The sequence below is a fragment of the Hippocampus bargibanti genome, linkage group LG09, assembly GCF_051943395.1.
Source record: "Hippocampus bargibanti isolate YZ-2025 linkage group LG09, ASM5194339v1, whole genome shotgun sequence".
NCBI lineage: Eukaryota > Metazoa > Chordata > Actinopteri > Syngnathiformes > Syngnathidae > Hippocampus > Hippocampus bargibanti.
In genome coordinates this window covers 9860350-9880000 of record NC_142742.1, presented here as the reverse complement: position 1 = coordinate 9880000, position 19651 = coordinate 9860350, and the positions used below count along the sequence as shown (strand labels likewise).

Genomic DNA, 19651 nt, shown 5'->3' with positions numbered 1-19651 from the left:
TAAACATTTTTCATTAGCGGCTAGTTGGCTAGCTCTTTCTTGTTAGCTTCGCCCCTGATATACCTTAGATCAGGGGTCGGGAACCTATGGCTCGCAGGACATATGTGGCTCTTTTGATGATTGCATCTTGCTCGCAGATTAAACTAAATACATATTCTCGTTTTTACACTGTTCATTTCCTGTTTGGGCTGGAGCTGGCAGAAGGCGCAATTTGATTGGATGATACTGACCTAGCGGTTGGCTAAAAGCGCTATTTTGATTGGATGATACTGACTTAGGTGCCCTTGATGTTGAAACTGGTAAACGCCCCGTTTTGAATAAGACCTGCGAGTATTGTACACTTCAGATTGAATGGACCGAAGCATTCGCCTTTGTGGAGAGAACAAGTTCTGCTGTGATTCTAATTTGCAACGAAACAAGAAAATCGATGAAACAGTCGAATATAAACGGCTCTCTGACAAGCCCCATGTTATATTAGCATTAGCATTAATATACTTCTGTAACAGACAGCAGAAAGCAAGCGTGGAAGCTCATGAGCAGTATGCAGAATAGCTAGCAGTAACTTTGTATATGTACCCGGCAAGTTGACTTTCATTCCGATAGTTTGGCTGGATTTTTTACCAATCACGAGGAACGGAAAACCATTCACATTAATGGCGAGTATTATCACAAAATTATTTTCAATAGTACTTTCTGACGTTTTCCGAAATATTGACTCTCTTCCCACCTTCAAATCCCACCTCAAAACCCATCTGTTTAAAATAGCATACACAGTTTAATTTAATTAGCTTTTTATTTTTAGTTTTTTTTCTGGTGTTTATTGTTCTTTTAATAAACAACCGACGCCTCCGGACAAGTTGTGTTCATAATTTGTAAAATAGCTTCAAATGACTTCTACTGAGCGTATTATACAAAGATTCCACGGCATATAGCTATATTTTACGTTTTAAGACTCGCGCTGAATATTCAGGAAGTCTTGTTTTTGAGTTGGAGACGATTCCTGACGTCACGTCACGGAAGGAACATCCCTGACAGAGAAAGCACACACAATGCATTTTGCGCTACTTTGTTTGGTCTGAAAACTTCGTGTTGATCCATGTTGATGGCGAAATTAGAAGGAAAACACATAAATAACGCGATGAATCGTTGTGTGTTGCACCAAGACAACTATTTGATATTTGCTGACACAAATTCCCAGCAGACAATTCAGCCCATTTCCAACAGAGCTTGGGTGCCATCTTCTGCATGAATTGGGTTCTACACATCAGTCCTGAGGAGACTTGAGAAGTCCAACATGGCGCCCGAGCCATCAGCAAGTGCTCTCATGAGCCTTGCTTTTTTGTTGTTGTTTTTGTCTTGTTGTTTTTGTCTTGTTTTGCGTTTTCTTTTCTTACTTTGTGTTGTTGGGCGTCGTGTGGAATGGATACGGATTGTTTTTCAGCATTTTTTACCACGACATTCATCAAGGAGGAGACTGTGCTGAGCGGTTGCGCCTTTTCGGCAGCATGAATATGCCAGTACTGTTTTTGAATGGGAGGAATGTCGGTGCCATTCGACTGCCATCGCTGGATAGCTCTGGGGCCATTGTGTTTTTTGCGCCTGTAATGGGCAGCATCTTCACAGCCCCGCTTTGTTCAGTGGAAAGGTCGGTGCTGTTGGACAGTCTGTGGCTGAATGGATGCATGGTTTGAGGACCCCGCGATAAGAAGAAAGGAGCGTCAGCGCAGAGCGCCGATGCGTATGTTGAACTGTTGCGGCTTGGAATTGAAGCAGATTTATGTGGGACAGGAGACAATCTCTTTTCGTCAATGGATGCTACAACTGTGTGTTTGCTTTCAAAATTTAGCTTGTAGTCGATGTGCACGTTTCACCACGATGTCCCTGATCCACTGGTGGAACGACGCTTTGAATCTCTCCTCTTTCATCTAGAACTGCTTCATGTCATCACAAAGAGGGTATAGCAAGTCCTGAAGAATGGACTCTCTGTGTTTTGTTTTGTCATATTGTCTTTGTGCTGTCATATTATTATTTTTTTTGTTCTTTTGACTTCAAGACCGCGCCGTGTGAGTGGCTGCCTATCCAGCAGCTCATGTATTTTGTTTTCTACTTTCATTCCTTGCTATGAAATGTAAATTTCTCTACTGTGAGACTAATAAAGGCAAATCCAATCCAATCCAATCCAAAATGACCCGGAAATACTTCTTAAATCGATTGCTTTCCTATTCAGAACTATTTGAATCATATTCATAACTGGGTGAGTAACAAGAAAGCATCTTCTCCGAATCTGAAGCCATTGTTTTGATTCTCGAGCAAGGCAAGACGTCTTGGCGCGACATTATGAACAACAGGGCGGGACCCACTGAAATTGGCCACTTCCGGGTTCAAATTGAAGTAGTTTTTGGACACTTGAAGTCATTTTTATTGGTGTTTTGCATTTGACTAAAATATCATTGTGCATGTTTTGGGTATTTTAGATGCTATAAAATGTTTTTTCTGATGTCAGTTAGGAAACAAAAAAGTGGTGTCGGTTGTCCTTTCATTGTAAATTGTCCATGGGTGTTTTGAAAGGCGCTTGTAAATTAAATGTATTATTCTTATCTTATTCTTATTCTTATTCTTATTAGAAATCACATTTCACACAGAAAACATTTCTAACTATTTTGCTTTTACAGCTCTCTTAGGTTCCGACCCTTGCCCTAGATCAGGGGTGTCAAAGTCATTTTTTGCCGCGGGCCACATTGTAGTTATGGTTTCCTCTCGAGGGCCGTTATAAATTTGCGGAACCCATTAAAATGTTTAAATCCCTTCAAATATTACATATAGAGCACACAGCAAATTAATGAATAACTCGTTTTCAAATCTGAAATCAAGAATAATGACTTTTATTGTGGTTGACATCCAAAAATATGAAATTTTGGCTCAGATTTTAGCAATCATCATGGAATTTAACAAGTTTGATTTGCCTTCGCGGGCCGAAAAAAATGATGTGCGGGCCGGATTTGGCCCGCGGGCCTTGACTTTGACACCTGTGCCCTAGATATAAGAGTGTAAAACTAATTTTTTTTGCCATGAGGCCACATTTTGTTTACGGTTTCCTCTCGGGGGGCCGTCAATAATTTTGATATGCCATTAGAATGTTTCACCCCCGCCACATATTACATACAGAGCACAAAACAAGTAATCAATAACTAGTTTTCAAATTACAAGTAATAAAATGACTGTTACTGTGGTTTACATAAGACAGTTTGAAATTTGGGTTTGGACATTAGTAAGCATCATGAAATTTCACAAGTTTGATTTGCTTTCTCGGGCCAAATAAAATGATGAGGCGTGCCAGATTTTGGCCCCTGAGCTTTGACTTTGACACCTGTGCCTTAGAATGACAAATCATGTCCTCATTACTGTGCTCTATATTTCTACTCTTTTCCATCCAAGCAGTGATTCATTCTTCTACGTTTTTTTCTTCCCCAATTCATCTGTCATCCCTCAACATCCACGCCCAGCGTTGGTTTATTTCCAGACAACCACTTTCGATCATGTGAATCCTCAGATTTGGCCTTTCAGCCCGCGTCCACTGAAGCGCTCCCGGCAGGAGCCGACATATTTTACGATTATAGTGCACAACTATTGAATTTTGAATTATATTCAGAATCAGAAAACCTTTATTCGTCCCACAATGGGGAAATTTGCAGTCCACAGCAGCAATTTGAAAGGGGATACAAAACAAGATATTCTAAGCATAGCAAAATAAAAATGTCAACTGCATACTGTAAATGTGCAAAACCGTTTCATAAAAAGCTGTACATAGTGCAAGTATCAATAAAAGCCTATTGATATATGTAGTTGTATGGCATCAACCAATATTTACAAGTGTTCAATTATTTTTTGTATCTTATTATTTTTTTTCACATGTGATTATTGAGAATTGCGAAGCATGACAGCAGTCGGTAGGAACAAGCGGCGGTACCTCTCCTTCTTGCAGCGCGGGTGTAATACTGTACTGTATAAGCTCTTTTACGTGATTTTACATAATCTAGGGGAGTGCCATTTTCATAGCATGTAGCTCAATCATTGAGACATTTTTCAGAAATGCTAACTATAAAGATTGCCTTCCACTGGAGTCGGGACTGTTTGCCTACAAACCATTAAAAATCATATTTTCCATAATCAATCCCTTTTATATGTACTAAATTAGGCATGGGACTTCACGACACTGACGATCAGGATCAAATTCTCTCGTTGGGAGCCCATCTGGGACGACGAGAAGTCACTCACACACGGGCCAATGCACGGAGGTGTGTCCCTTTATAGAAGCTGACAAGGCAACCTGGCACACAAGACACACACACACATGCCACAGCAGTATTGCCAGCTGCCTGCAGAGATGTCAAACACGAAGATGTGCTGGGGAAGCACACTGATTTAGAGAATAAACATGCACACAAGCTCACGTTGGTGGCCAACGCTCAACAGACGAATGGATGTCTGCTCAAAGTGTCAAAGTAGCCTCCAAGGATTAGTTACGAACCACGTTGGCCTAATGGAGATTAAAGCCAATGAAGAGAGGAAAAGCACCCTCTTAATTCCTCCACTTCAGTAATAGACCACTTCTTGGATCACAAGGAGCCCCACTGAGACAAAAGTGGAAAGTATACCTCAGAAAATAAATTCTCACGCCTCAGTTATAGCAAGCATTAGATTGAGTCGTTTTTGCAACTATTTTTTCAGAAAAACTATTTATGGTTTCATGTCTTTTTTTTGTGTGCATCATTATAATTTCAGGGCATATTTTGTTAATTTTCTGGTATTGAAGTTGATCAAACTGTGCCACGACATCAGAATCAGAAAACCTTTAATCGTCCCACAATGGGGAAATTTGCAGTCCACAGCAGCAATTTGAAAGGGGGTGCGGTGGGGAAGGGGGTGAAAGGATAGAAAACGAGATATTCTAAGCATCGTAAAAATGTCAGCAGACTGAGATGTATACTGTAAATATATATATATATATATATATATATAAAGTATATATCGATATCGGATATATCGATAGTCCCGGTTATATCGATACTATTTCTATGCACGCACGGAGAAAATTACATGCAAACAGGGTCGGATATATCGATAGTCCCGGTTATATCGATATTTTTTCGGACTCCCTTGAATATCGATATAACGAGACTTTACTGTATATATATATATATATATATATATATATATATATATATATATATATATATATATATATATATATATATATATATATATATATATATATATATATATATATATATATATATATATATATATATATATATATATATATATATATATCCATTTCAGCCGCTCTGCTCCCAAACTCTGGAATTCACTTCCATCCAACATCCGTAATATTGACTCCCTCCCACCTCAAAACCCATCTGTTTAAAATTGCCTTCAATGTCTAGTTCAATCTGCTATTTTATCATTAATCATTTTATCTATGCTTTTATTGTTGTGTGCTTTGTTTTTATTGTAAAGTGTCCTTAGGTGTTTTGTTTTGAAAGGCGCTTGAAATTAAATGTATTATTATTTATTATTAGCAAATGTCTTCAAACATTTTTTTTTCTGAAAAGATGACAAAGAACTGAAAGTGAATAGCCAGAAGGAAAAAAAAAATCACAGAAATCCAAGCATCCCAATGTTCAGCATTTGTCCGTTGACTGAGGGGCGATTTAATTGCGCTGCTGGCCTGCATCCACCCGCTGCAGTCAGCAATCAAAGTAGTGCTTTGTCGGGCTTTCAAAAGCACCCAGACACCACATTCTATTTCATTTTAAGTCTGTTCGCTGCGAGCCTCGGGGCTCTATTCCCCTCACTTCTTTTGCTATCCGCTCTCTCCATGAAGTGCAGACGTACAACTCAATGGCCGTGGCGTTAAATTAAAAACGAAAAAATCCAAGAATTTCTCCTCAAGAATAGGCTGAAGTAATTATGCAACTTGAGAAAATGGACAAATTTGGACGTAGGTGGCCAAAACGAGGCGCCTCCATCGATGTCCACCCAGGAGTGAAGCGTTTCAGACGGTCAACAGAGTCAGAGTGTCTGCGCTCAGATTATGCATGAATCTGCCCGCTTATCATCTGACCTTTAAATTGAAGCCGAGAATGCCCGAGGGCCAACGCTCGTACCTGATCGGACGCGGCAGACCTGTTGACCAAAGAAATTAACAGAGCTGGTCGGTATGCCGAGCCGCAAGGCGGCGGGTTTGAAGGGAGATAGTTGAGCGAGGATTGATAAGGGCGTGCAACTTATTTCTGTCTCTCCCGGGCTCGTCGCTCCAAGAATTACCGGCAGATCCCTTACCCATGTCCCTCTTGTCTTTTGTTGTTGCTTTTTCTTCTATTTTCTCATTTTTTTGTCCCTGGCTTCAAATGAGTATTGTTACTTTCTGGAATTTTTGCCCATGGTTTGCCTAACTACATTCCAAAAGGGATCGTTGATGAACGGTTTCTTCAGCCGTCATCTGTACTTCTTTGGAGGTGTCGGACGTTTCGCTTCTTATCCAAGATGCTTTGTCAGCGAACGAAAGTCTTTCGCTGGTAGTTTCGGCCTTATATATCCCTACTGTCCAGGCGTTGCGGTGCCAGACTCTGCTATGATTGGTCCCTGCTCTCAGGTTGGGGGGAGCAGAGGACTACTCTCTGCGGCTACACTGATTACTTCTATTGTCCTGACTGATTACTTCAATCGTCCTGCCTGAGTATGAGGAACGACTGATATGACTGGCCTTATTGCCCCAGGCCTGATTGCCCCATTTTCCCTGGTATCACCTCATCAGCATAACGAAGCCTATTTTGCCTAAGATGTCTTTTGTACGAACGATCCAAATTGAACCTCACCCCACCATGGCGATTTAGTGAAGGATTTTGCTGCTTTATAAATATAGCTTATATTACTCCCCTTTATATATAGGGCTGAAACTACCAGCAAAATACTTTAGTTCGCTGACGAAGCATCTTGGATAAGAAGCGAAACGTCCGACACCTTCAAAGAAGTACAGCTGACTGCTGAAGAAACATTTTCATCGATGGACCACTCCTGTACGACTGAGAGCTCACACAGACGAAAAGGGATTGTTTTTATCTTTTGTCATTTCTTTTTGCTGTCATCGCTCATGGTTGCCCAACAAGGGTACAGCAGGGCGTTGTATTTTTTATTACTTAGTTGGTCTCTGTCAGGTTTGACTCAATACAGCCTATTATTTGTAATATTTTTATCACAATTTGGTCACGAACATGATGTAGCCTTGCATAACGCTAATGCTCAATTCAGCCTGAACATTGGATTGGATTTGATTGGACTATTTTTTATTCGTCTCGCAGTGGAGAAAATTACATTTCACAGCAGCAAAATGATGAAAGTAAGAGGAAAGGAAAGGAAGAAGTAGAAAAACTAAATACAGGACCTGCTGTAAACGCAGCCACTCTCAAGGCAACATCTTGAAGTCAAAAAATCTTTGTTGTATGAAGCAGTTCTTAGATGAAAGATGAGATGATCAAAGTATCATTTACACTAGTGGATCAGGGACGTCACGGTGAAATGTGAACATGTGCTACAGGCTAAATGTTGAAAGCAAACACGAAGCTGTAGCATCCATTGACGAAAAGAGACTGTCTCACATCTCCTTTCCCATGTAAATCCGCTTCAATTCCAAGCCGCAACAGTTCCACATAGGCATCGGCACTCTGCGCTGACCCTCCTTTCTTGTCATGTTATTTGTTATGTGGTTTGTTTTTATTTTTTGTTCTTTAGACTTCAAGATGGCTCAGAGAGAATGACTGCCTTTGCAGCAGCTCCTATATTTGGTTTTTGTACTTCTTTCTTCCCTTTCCTCTTCCTTTCATCACTTTGCTGCTGTGAAATGTAAATTTCACCACTGGGAGACTAATAAAGGTAAATGCAATCCAACCCAGTCCAAATGCTATATTGGTTGACGGTTGAATGGTTTTTCTTTCACAAAGCTGTACGTGTCTCCTTTTTTTAACTTTATTTGGCTGCGTGTCTGTGCTTGTGTGGACTTTGCTTGTGACACACTCAGGACATTTTCAACACCATGAAAAGTTCACATTAACAAACAACGACGTCGACCATGTGTGCATTTGTTGACCATTTTTCTCCTTTTTCACCTTAGTTTCCACAATGGGTGACAACAGTTTACTACTGCACTCTTTTATTGCTGTTCACATTTGTCCGTTCGAGTGTATCAAGAGGCTCTCCAACTGTTTTGCAAGCGGTGTTTTTGTTGTTCTATTTTCGCACTCTCTTTAATCCACGTTTGCGTTCCGCTGCTTTTACTTTTTTCCTCTTTGTTTTCCAACAGCTTCCCCCAAACGCTTTTCAACATACATTATTGTTGTTAGTCTCTCCTCACTCTTTAGACACTGCATGGCATTCAAATAAATGGAAGCATTTTCCAATAAAAGACAACCAAAGGACTATGCGTGACATGAGTATGTTGTTAACAAGAACCGGTTAAAAAAACAACAATAACAAATACAACAAAAGGATTGATACGAATTCTCAAAAAGCTTGAGAAGAGATGAGGGAAAAAAAGTCATTATGTTCCACCAAGCATGCTAACGCAGAGGGTGGGTCAGCGAAAAAGCTATGTGCAATGTATTAGGTGGATCTCTCCAGACGACTCCAGCTCTGGGCTTCTTTTTTTTTTTTTTTTTTTTTTTTGGGGGGGGGGGGGGTTTACAGCGAAGGGGGACTTTGCGGGCCATGATTGGCTGATAGATAGATATCTCCTATTGGAGAGGGGCGAGTTGGAAGAGGTGACAGTGTTTGAGGATGAGGTGTGTATTTTGTCATCCGCAGGGATGGTGAGGGCAGGGCAGAGAGGGGGGCTGTGTGCGTCTGTGGACGATGATGGATTATATTTCGGGTTATGGTTTTACGTGTGTGTGTTTTCCATGACGATGTGTGTCCGCTTTGCCTGGCGTCCACTTTGCACACAAAAGAAAGCATGCCGGCAAATTCATTTTGCACAATGGCAACTGGAGAAGGAGATTAAATAAAACAAACGTTGGCGAAGGAGAATCTTTGGGACTTATTCAGCGCTCAGCTCAGGTTTACTTAAAGGACAACCGACGTCTCCGGACAAGTTGTGTCCATAATTTGTAAAATGGCTTCAAATGACTTATACTGGGCGTATTTTAATAAGATTCCACTGCATATAGCTATATTTTATGTTTTAAGACTCGCGCTGAACATTCAGGAAGTCTTGTTTTTAAGTTGGCGACGAGTCCTCACGTGACGTCAGAAAAGGAATGCCTCTTGACTGTAAAAAAGACGCATTGTAGCGTCTTTCCATCACGTCAATGTATTTTGCTGTACTGTTTTTTTTTTTTTTTGAAACCCTTGTGTTGCATTCAAAAGCCGCCAGCAGAGGGAATCCAAGCTCCATGCAAGGAATGTATCAGCCTGTGGAAACGGGCTGATTCATTCCTCACAGGAGCTGGTCGGCATTTTTCTGCCTCTTTTGTGGGACGTTACATTGCAGTCCAGATGCCTCAAAATGACACGGAAGGACTTCTTTAATCGATGGCAAACATGTATGCTTTCCTCTTCAAAACTATTTCAATCATATTCATAACTGGATGTGTAACAAGAAAGCATATTATCCAAATCTGAAGCCATTGTTTTGATTCACAACCAATGCAAGACGTCTTGGCGTGATGTCACGAACTGGGGGCGGGACTTTCTGAAAATGCCCAATTCGCAGCTCATTTTTTTGCAGATTTTGGATACTTTAAGTCATTTTTAGTGGTGTTTTGCATTTGACTAAAAATATCATATCGTATCGGGTATTTTAGATGCGATAAAACGTTTTTCTGATGTCAGTTAAAAAAACAAAAAAGTGACTTCGGTTGCCCCTTAAGGCTGAGAGTGAGGTATCTGCCGGTTTAAGGAGGTTAGACTAATTACTTTTTAAGGCTACTTTGAACAGATTTAAGAGATTTGGAATGAGTGCCCCACCCGCAAGAGTATATAACGACAAGAATTTCTCTCACTTTGCACAAATTGATAAATTGTCAGATAAAATGCATAAAAAGCGTCAACAAAAAAGCCACTGATGCCATTTTTTAAATTTTACTGTCAAGCATAACATATTTGCATTTTAACTCCAGCGGAATTACATATTCAGAGATATTAGTACCTTTTCCTGAATATTTTTGCACAGTTTGGATTTTGTCCACATTTTTGGGTGGATTTGTTTTAATGTCTTGAATGCATATTTAATGTGGATCTTTTTTTACAGGCATTGTTGCAGACAGCAAGCATCGGTTCTTAACTCATTCACTGCCATTCCCGGGTTTATTCCTGAATTGAAAATATGACGTGGAACGCCATTCCAGAATTTGTTCGGGTTTTGATTTGGAGGGGGGGGTGCCGATAAAGCACTGATCAGACCTCTGGCTCTGTTCTTTCCCTTCCATGGGGGGAACAGCACTTGCCTATTGTCCATGTTAGCGCTTTGTTACAGTTACAGCTCAAAGTGAAAGTCAAAGTCAGCTTTATTGTCAAATATGCTAATATGCATGACATACAGCACAGATGAAATTAATGTCCTATCGGACGCAGCGTGCAAGGCGTGCAAAACGTGGCTAATAAAGACATACAATTCACAACAGACAATACATGTAATTTCTGAATGTAAAGGTAGTGTCGTATGTAAAGTGATGTAATCTAGTAATGCTGTTGTTAAAGCGCTATATAAGTCAATATTTATGTATTGTATTTTGTACAGTCACCCCCATTTCAAGCGCAGATAAGTCCAGATCAATATAATTTAGTAATTTCCTTTTTTTCCAGATGAAAAAAGATATTTTAAGGTTTCTTACGCTGTATTGAATGTTTATGTTGTCCTAAAAAAAATCACTATTCTGTGGGTCCTGGAATTTGAGTGAAAAAGACATAAACCCTCTCACTGGAGTGGACACATTTTGTGTCTGGTAGTGAATGAGTTAATACAGTACATACGGCACCAAATATATCTTATTTATATCAAAGAAAATAAAGACTAAACTTTTTACAGGCTTGGGCAATATTGGAATAATTTTTACACCACTACTGACGCCCATTAGACTCATAAAGACATCCTCCAAAAAAAAAAAAAAAAAACACATGGGCGAAGACAGAGTGTCTGACCCTGACGTTGTATCTATCACCATTGGAGTGGGGGGAAAAAAACTCAAAGTCGGACATTCACAGAGAGCTGCAATCACGAGTTCTGTGTGTGCAAAATGCGAGTGGTTGAGACCTTATCATAGTTGGCTACATTCCTACAGCAGGAAGATAAACGAGGCCAAATGAAACAGATCACCCCATGTTTCTTTCTGCCCGTGCCGAGTGTGTGTATGTGAGACTATGTCAGTGATGAATGGGGGTTTAAGGACCTACACTTTCCAGATAAGCGACGAAAAACCGCCACCGGGACAGCACAACAATGCCACAGTACCGACTAAAATAAATATCATGTCCAAAGATGTTCGCTGTGCGCGGCATCATGTTCTCGCTCATATTCGCTCTTTTCTTGATTGATTTGCCAGTCCTTTTTATTTATTTATTTATTTGTTTTGGACAAATCGATTTTTGGCGAGTTTTACTTCGTTTGATGGATTTTTTTGTGACCAATTTGACCTTGGCGGTTTGCAAGTGCTTTTTGTTCTTGATTGGTGTCCCTAGCTTTGGATCGGCAATGATTTATTTTTCCAATTGTAAAAAAAAAAAAAAAAAACGCCACAAAAATAATTAAAAAGCAAATTTGTAAACACTAGAGGCCACGGCAGTGATTAGCTAGTCTGAAAAACACTTTGCACTGAAGGCTTTTCTTGACTTCAGTCAGATACTCATCTTAATAACCTCCAGCGCTTTTCTACGTTTTGATCTGATCTGAATGAAACGCACACCGATAACTGTGGGACGCTTGCTGCATTTGCGCTGTATCATGACGTAACATCACTTTGTACTGTTTATATTTTCATTTGATCATGACGCCATTTTAATGAATATGGGTTAGATCAGAGCATTGTCATCAAATGATGAGTATAGTTTTGCTTCTTTGATTGTTGCTGTACCGATGACCATTTTGTGTTTGGGAGCCTTTTACTGAGCGAGTTGCTTGTTCTGTAGCCATAAAGGGACATAAGTCTTCTTATGCCGGTCCCAGGCCCGGATAAATAAAGAGGGTTGTGTCAGGAAGGGCATCCAACGTAAAAGCTTGGCCAAAACAAACAGGCGGATCAAACCTCTAAAGATGGAGGACACTGATTTGCTGTGGCGACCCCTTGAAGGGAAAAGCCAAAAGGAAAAGAAGAAGAAGAAGATGGGTTATATTTACCCAAGGGCATCTGATGATGTCATCCAAACTGTGGCCTAAGGGCCATTTGTGGCCTGCTGTTTGCTTTTTGGCCTGATGCTAAAACTGACACTGTCTTCCAATAATGTCGGATGTTTCGCTCATCATTCGAAGAGCTTCGTCAGCAAACTAAAGTTGCGTTGGTAACCCTGGTCTATATTTAGGCAATTAGAGGTAGTCAGACAGGACAAAAGAAGTAATCAGATTAGCTTCAGGGAGTAGTCTACTTCTTCCCCAACCTTAGAGCAGATACCTATCAGAGCAGAGGTCTGGCACCTTCAAAGTGTCACGGTTTGCGAGGTGGTGATGGTTGTGGACCCCAAATAAGCAGGCAGGAGGGAGCAGCAGGTTGTATTTGACAAATTGTATTTAAATAAAGTCAGCAGGAAAAAAATCAAAAACATCAAAGTCATCCGAACAGAAAAGTGTCAAAGAAAACCATGAGTAAAAATCTGCCAAGATGAAACAAACCTGACACGGTGCATCAAACACACACAATGACCCGACACAGAATGGTCGTGCCGGGAGTCCTTTTAACTGCCACTGATCGAAACGACCAAAACCTGTGCAGGTGCAGGCGGGGCCGACAGCGCCACCTGTTGGTCGCCAACCAGATCGTGACACAAAGAAGTACAGATGACGGCTGAAGAAACCTTTTCACCGATCATAACACAGATGATAAAATATATTTTTCTCCCCACAAGTAAAAATGTTGACTTTCTGCCTATGTGTCAATAATTTCTGGCTGGTTACAGGGTCTTTGACCAACCCTAAATCTTGTAAAATATTGTCTTGTAGAAGGCTATTCGGGTATTAGCTTATCGGGCTGTGGGGGGTATCACTCTAACACTATGAACAATCTGGAATTATTTCATGGACTGATTTTTCCATGCTTGCTAAGTTTAAATAGGTAGGTAGACCTTGCATCTTTGGATTATTTTTTTATTTTTATTTTATTTGGCCTTTGGAGCAAAAAGTGTGGAAATGCTTGTTTTAGAAATTCTCAGAAATCCATTAATACAAGTTTAGAATCCCTCATATAGAATTATGGATGTACAGGATTTCTGTCTGAAGCAATTCTTCAACAAGTTTCTCCTTATCGGATATTTTGTGTATCTTTGCTTTCGTCCACAAACTCCCCTTTTTTCCATTCCGGGATGACGTGCCGCAGATGAGTACCTTCCTCGTCTGAGCTCCGGAGGAAGAATTTGCCGGATGAGCGAGCACGCCTCTACTTCATAGGAAATGTTGTTGCATTTCATTAGGGCCGAAATTCATCACAGCAAGCAAACAAGAGGAGCGTGCAAATCACACCGGAGGAATTCCTCAACGCATTTCTCGTAGGTCACGCGTGGAAAGGTGAAAGGCAGACAAAAAGCGGAGAGAGATGATTTTGGAGACAACCGGGGTACATCTAGGATGAAGGCACAACGTGATTACCTATGATTGTGCTCTTCAAAATGATACATGAGTGTGTCACTTGGCTGCCTGCAGTTAAACAGCCAGAGACGCCCCCCGTCCTCTACTTACAATAAAGCTTTTCCTGGAACCGAAGGGGTCGCATGTCTGTTCTGCTTATCAGGGAGGAAACTGATTCTCTTGAGTGAAAGGACACTTGAGAGTCTGTTTTTGGCAATGGCTTGGGGTCCAGCTCTCACAGTGGAAAAATAGCAGTGATAAGGCTCGTACGCAGGCCAATTTAACGGGTCGCAACCTTGTCTCAGAGCGAGGCTGGCACTGTCCGAGTGTGTGAACGTGGCCTACAGGGACTTGTCCCATGCCGGTGATATCTGGCTTGAGCCCTGACCCCCAAAGCAGTGGGTGACAGCGTATTGAATCATAGCTTGAACAACACGGGATATGGTGGGGATGTGGGGGGGGGGTGAAAAGGGTCAGGGCATTGAGCCGTAAACAGGGGGCGGCGGGGGAGACAGAGTCCGATTGTACGTATTTTATTCTGTGCATGTATAAAAGAATGCGGCCAATCGATGGTAGGCATTGTACAAGACGCCTCGGCTTCATTTGACACCGAAGCTAACAGCTGCATGAGGGGAAGGGTACAGGGTAGGGGATTGGGGGGCAGGGGGCTGCACAACAGCTGCATTGATGACAGATGCACAAACATGGCTGTACATAGTGGACAGTGGAGCTGTTGTAGCTCAGGAGATTAGAGAAATGTCATGCCAGTTCTGGGAGTCAGAGTGTAGTCAGAGTGTGGGAGAACCACAAGGGATTCGTTGGTCTTTGAGCGGGAACAATGTCTGGGGCTGTTTTTGTGAGAGGTGACACACTCACTTGTTCTGCAACAGCCGTGGGATGGCAATGGGGATGTGGGATGTAGAAATGGAGTGGGATTTGTTCATATAGAGACCTCAAAGGAAGCTTTTGTTTGTAGGCAATATGGGAAAGGTGTGTCAACGAAATCTATAATTAATTTATTCTAAGCCCACAACTTTTACATTCTCTGTAAAAACAAACAATTACGTTTGAACCCTGAACATCCAACATGTCATCCACTCAGTAAACCAAAAAGTATCCACTCATCTAGCAAAAGAAACAATTCATCATAGCAACAGACCTTTTCAACCCTCCTAATTTCTAAATGCATTGAACAGTCAACCCTCTATCAATTATTCAACCAACCAACTTACACGTCATTCATCCATTCTTTGCCATTCATATCCACCCCTCCATCCATCAAACCTACTAATCTGTCATTCATCCAAGCCATCAACCAAAATAACCTTTCCTCCAGGAACTCATTCACTGCCAGATGATGTGCAAAAACGTGTCCACTCCAGTGCCAGGGTTTTTGTCATGTTCACTCAAATTGCAGGACCCACAGAATATTGAGTGTTAGGACAACAAACATTCAGTACAGCGTTAGAAACCTTAGATTCTCTTTTTTTTTAAATCAGAAAAAAAGTTAATTCCTAAGTTATATGTGTCTTGAGTTATCTGAGCTTGAAATGAGGATGGCTGAACAAAGTACAATGTAATACATACATATTGGTTTATATAGCGCTTTACCGGCAGCTGAAGCTGGAACAAATCGCTAACATGGACAAAAGGCAAATACTGCTGCCTTGTGGAAGGGAAAAAATTGCCAGTGGTCTGACCGGCACTTTATCAGCACCCAAGCAAGAAAAAAAACTAACTACTTCGGGAATGGTGCTCCACATCATATTTTCCATTCCCGAATAAATTCGGGAATGGCAGCGAATTTTGAAATTAAAAAGGCCAGATTGATTCATCAAAATGACCACATTTTCATCCAACCTCAAATCCAACAAGTAGACCTCAATTTTCCCATCCCGGATCATCGGTTCTTCTCGCAACTGGAGATAACTTTTCCGCACCGTAAACTCCACCAAACATTCTGACCTTGTTTATCAGATTCGGTTGTGTGCTCCGGTAGCCACACGGGCCACTTCCATTTGGCCCAGACAGAGCACGGTCAATATCAGGGACACCTGCCAGGTGAGAAGTTGGCTCAAGTTTAATTGCTGCACATACGAGCACGGAGGAACCAGGATGAGAGGCCGGCCGCTGGAGCTACAAGGGCTTAACTATTCCTGGTGGGCTTCGCTAGGCCGACCGCTGGCGGAACAGCTCGTGCTTCCAAATGGTTTAGGGGATTGATTTGACAGCTAATTTACCGAGAGCATTTGCATAAGGTCTTGCGCTAATAAGGCGCTCCTTCCACTCATCCCCCTTTGTCTTTCGCTGCTATCTTTTTAGGCTCCTTCCTTTCCTTTCAACAACAGGTTAGATATGCGAATTAGGGAGACAAGTGTTTGAAATTGTATATTGATTAAGGAACTAAAGTCTTGTGTTGTGCTAACGCTACATTTAAATGATTGATTCACAATGTCACACTTTACATCTGACTGACTGTGCGCCCAGTTGCTTTGGGGGTCGTCACCACCTCTGCTAAATACGAACATCATCGCCGTATAATGAGACGTGCCGATCTGATCGCAATCTTTCTGGGAACTCATAGTGGACAGGTGAAGGCATTCAGAGAGGACAAATCCGCAACAAACAATGCAGTGGGACTTCTTACAGAGGAACAGAGGAGATAAAACTGTGATCCTATCGCTGAGTGGAGGGAAAAAAATAACACTTCTCCCTGCATTATTGTCTCAGTCAACCAAAACGAATTACCAGAACTGAGCAATTGTGTGCAAGGCATCCGATTTAACCTTGTCACATTTTTCTGCTGCTCTTTAATTCTGGCATAAGAGCAGCATAAGCAGAAGTTGTTGACAGTGAACCCCGTCCATTGCAGTGTGTGTGGATGTGCATGTCTGGTGGGAGAACGTGTCTGGTCATTTGAATATGGCAAGCAGCAGCTTATGCACAGCTTATTCTTTTTTTCTCACCCAGTAGTCAATAAACAACTGAAAAGTGCATATGTAATTGTGGTTCAAATTTGCTTTGATCCAGGAAGTAATTTGGTGAGAAATGTGAACAAAGGTTGGTAACGTTCAACACTCACTGTTCATGTTCTTGAAGATGTTGAGGATTGGGAGGATCTGTCGATAGTAGGGCACCAAGGTTTCTCCCACCGTGTCGCCGGACATCACCAGATGCTGCAGAACTTTCAGGGTGGTGCAGATCACCTGGCGGTTCCTCGTGTTCAGGGCATCTGGAAGGCAGAAATGAAAATTGTATCTAGGTCAGAAAAGCAAAAGGCTCGAAACGACAGTGAAATGCCAGTTAAGTCATTCGCTGCCTTCTCCGAATTTATTCGGGAATTGAAAAGTGCGACGTGAAGCGCCATTCCCGAATTTGTTCAGGTTTTGTTTTTTCTTGTGGGGGATACCGATAAAGCACTGGTCAAACCTGTGGCAATGTTTTTTTCACTTCCATGAGAGGGCAGCATTTGCCTTTTATCCATGTTAGCACTTTGTTACAGCTTCGGCTGTTGTTAAAGCGCTATATGAATCAGTATGTATTGTATTGTATTGTATTTTGTACAGCTGCTTCCATTTCAAGCTCAGATAACTTCAGACCCATATAACTTAGGAATTAACTTTTTTTCTGATAAAAAAAGAGAGTAAGGTATCTAACGCTGTACTGAATTTTTATGTCGTCCTGAAACTCAATATTCTGTTGGTCTTGCAATTTGAGTGAAAATGACAAAAACCCTGGCATTGGAGTGAACACATTTTGCACATCATCTGGCAGTGAATTACGTAAAAAGGACAAAAAAAAATAAAAAACACCGATAAAGAAAACCTCTAAGCTTAACAGTGAAGCTTGCAAAAAATATATTACATTTATACTATATGTCTTTGGAAGGGATTTTAAATCTGTATAATTTACGAGAACTTTTTTAAATCACAGATTCTTCTTTCGAGAACACTACCTTCCAGTATTCTTTCCGTTTAGAGGAACGGCTTGTGTGCAATCACTGATACCAAATCCACTGTGGAAGCCACAGCTAATAAGAGCCAATCACAAAGCTATTTTGGCCTTCAGCTGCACTTAACTCCATCTCCAGCTACCCTGGAGAACATAAGGTGGCGGGAGAGTCAAAGGGTGCAAGAGATCACAGGCGACAAACTCGTTGAAAAAACAAAATGTCAGCAGCGGGGGGGGAGCGGCCCACATGTAAAGGTTTGTAAAAAAAAAAATATATATATATATATATATGGGGGGGGGGTCAGTGGAATTGGATGACTCATGAAACACAAATCGATCTTGTCTGCTTTAATTAATAATGTAGTGCATCATCAAGAACATATGGTAGGAGACCAAACATTGCATTGTCATTTCCTGCACACCTGCACAGTGGAAAGAATCAGTTGGGGCATCAGATGGCTTATGCATGCGCAGTGTTTATTCGCTGGAAGCCATGCAGTGGCGGACCGTCAAGGCCTGTAAAGCCTTCTCTGCTAGCCTAAAAATATCGGAATCACGGACTGATGTTAATTATATTTTGTCCATGAATTCTTATTAAATAATTCCAAATTGTCTTTCAGCTTCCTTTCATTACTTTTCCCCTGTTGTGCTGCTTCTAGATGTGTATTTTCGTATTTAAGCATTTAACCAATCACATTTCAACCATCATCTGTTACCAGGGTCAGAAATCTACCTCTACTCTTCATAATCAGTTCTACAGGCCCTGTCACGTTAAATACAGTGTTGCTGACTGTTGCTTTAACCAATCGGATTTCGCATTGGCAACCCAAAAGGGTTGCCTTCTTCCAGGCGCTGATCACCATCAGAGTTTTCGCAAATGATGATTGGCTAGTCACTAGCCAATCATAGTTTGCGAAAACTGCTCTGATCACTAGCCGCGAGTGACAAGAGCATATTGGCTAGAGCTAGCACCCTGTATTGGTAGCAAGTTGCATAAACAAATACATAGTCGTATTGTTTTAATAGCGGTTTTGTCAAACTACAATGGCTGAAAGAGGATAAGTGATGGATTTGGATGTAGATTTACTGTTAAAGCCATTTTCAAGACAGACTTTTCAAGAAAGGTTGGACATCATTAATAAAGGTCGAACTAGCAAAAATAGCAAATAATACTGCAATTTTATGCAGTTATTATTGATGCATCGCCATCTTTCGCCAATCATATTCTCTGTGTTGTTGAGCGACTTCCGATCTAGTTTGAAAGAGCGATTTCTGACCACATATCATGAATCCACAGGTTGATGGTAAAAACTCGAACAGTTTAATGGCAGTATTTCTTTCTTCACAGGTTATTTTCTGGCTAACTGTACCCTCTAGTACAGATGTGTAGTAAATCACACCACAACTTTTCACAGTGGCAGCTGTGGATTGATTCAGACATAGCACTACTGAAGGCGAAAGAGTGACATGCATGGCCTGCAACTGCGTGAAACATACCATGGTAATAAATAAATACATAATTAAAATTAATAAAATAAACAGTCAGGTCAAGATCGGATGAATAAAACAGTACTAAGGCGAATCAAACGTGTTTGTAAATGGCAGTTGAGTGGGCCACAGCTTGCATTTATTAATTACGTATCGCATCACAAAAGCCTGCCATTTGAACAGGGTGTGTGTAGATTTTTTTTCTATCAGCTACATGTACCGGTGAGCGATTGCAATCAGTCAGCTGGAATAGGTTTCTGCTCAACCGTGACCCCAGTGAGGCTAAGCACTATCAAGAATGAACGTAAAGATTAATAAACATGTTTGTCTCATTAACGGCCGATGTTTGCCGAAACTTCGCAGTCAAGGCCCAGCATGCTGACCATAATC

The 19651-nt window shown here is 41.2% G+C and overlaps 1 protein-coding gene across 1 annotated transcript in view; it reads right to left on the bottom strand.

The window, feature by feature from the left end:
• The window catches only part of pacrg (PARK2 co-regulated), a 193517-nt gene that overhangs the window by 65223 nt on the left and 108643 nt on the right, over positions 1-19651 (bottom strand). The window contains exon 4 of the mRNA XM_089005133.1: positions 16905-17054. Within this exon, the coding sequence (XP_088861259.1) occupies positions 16905-17054 (150 nt within the window). The remainder of the gene's footprint in view (positions 1-16904; positions 17055-19651) is intronic.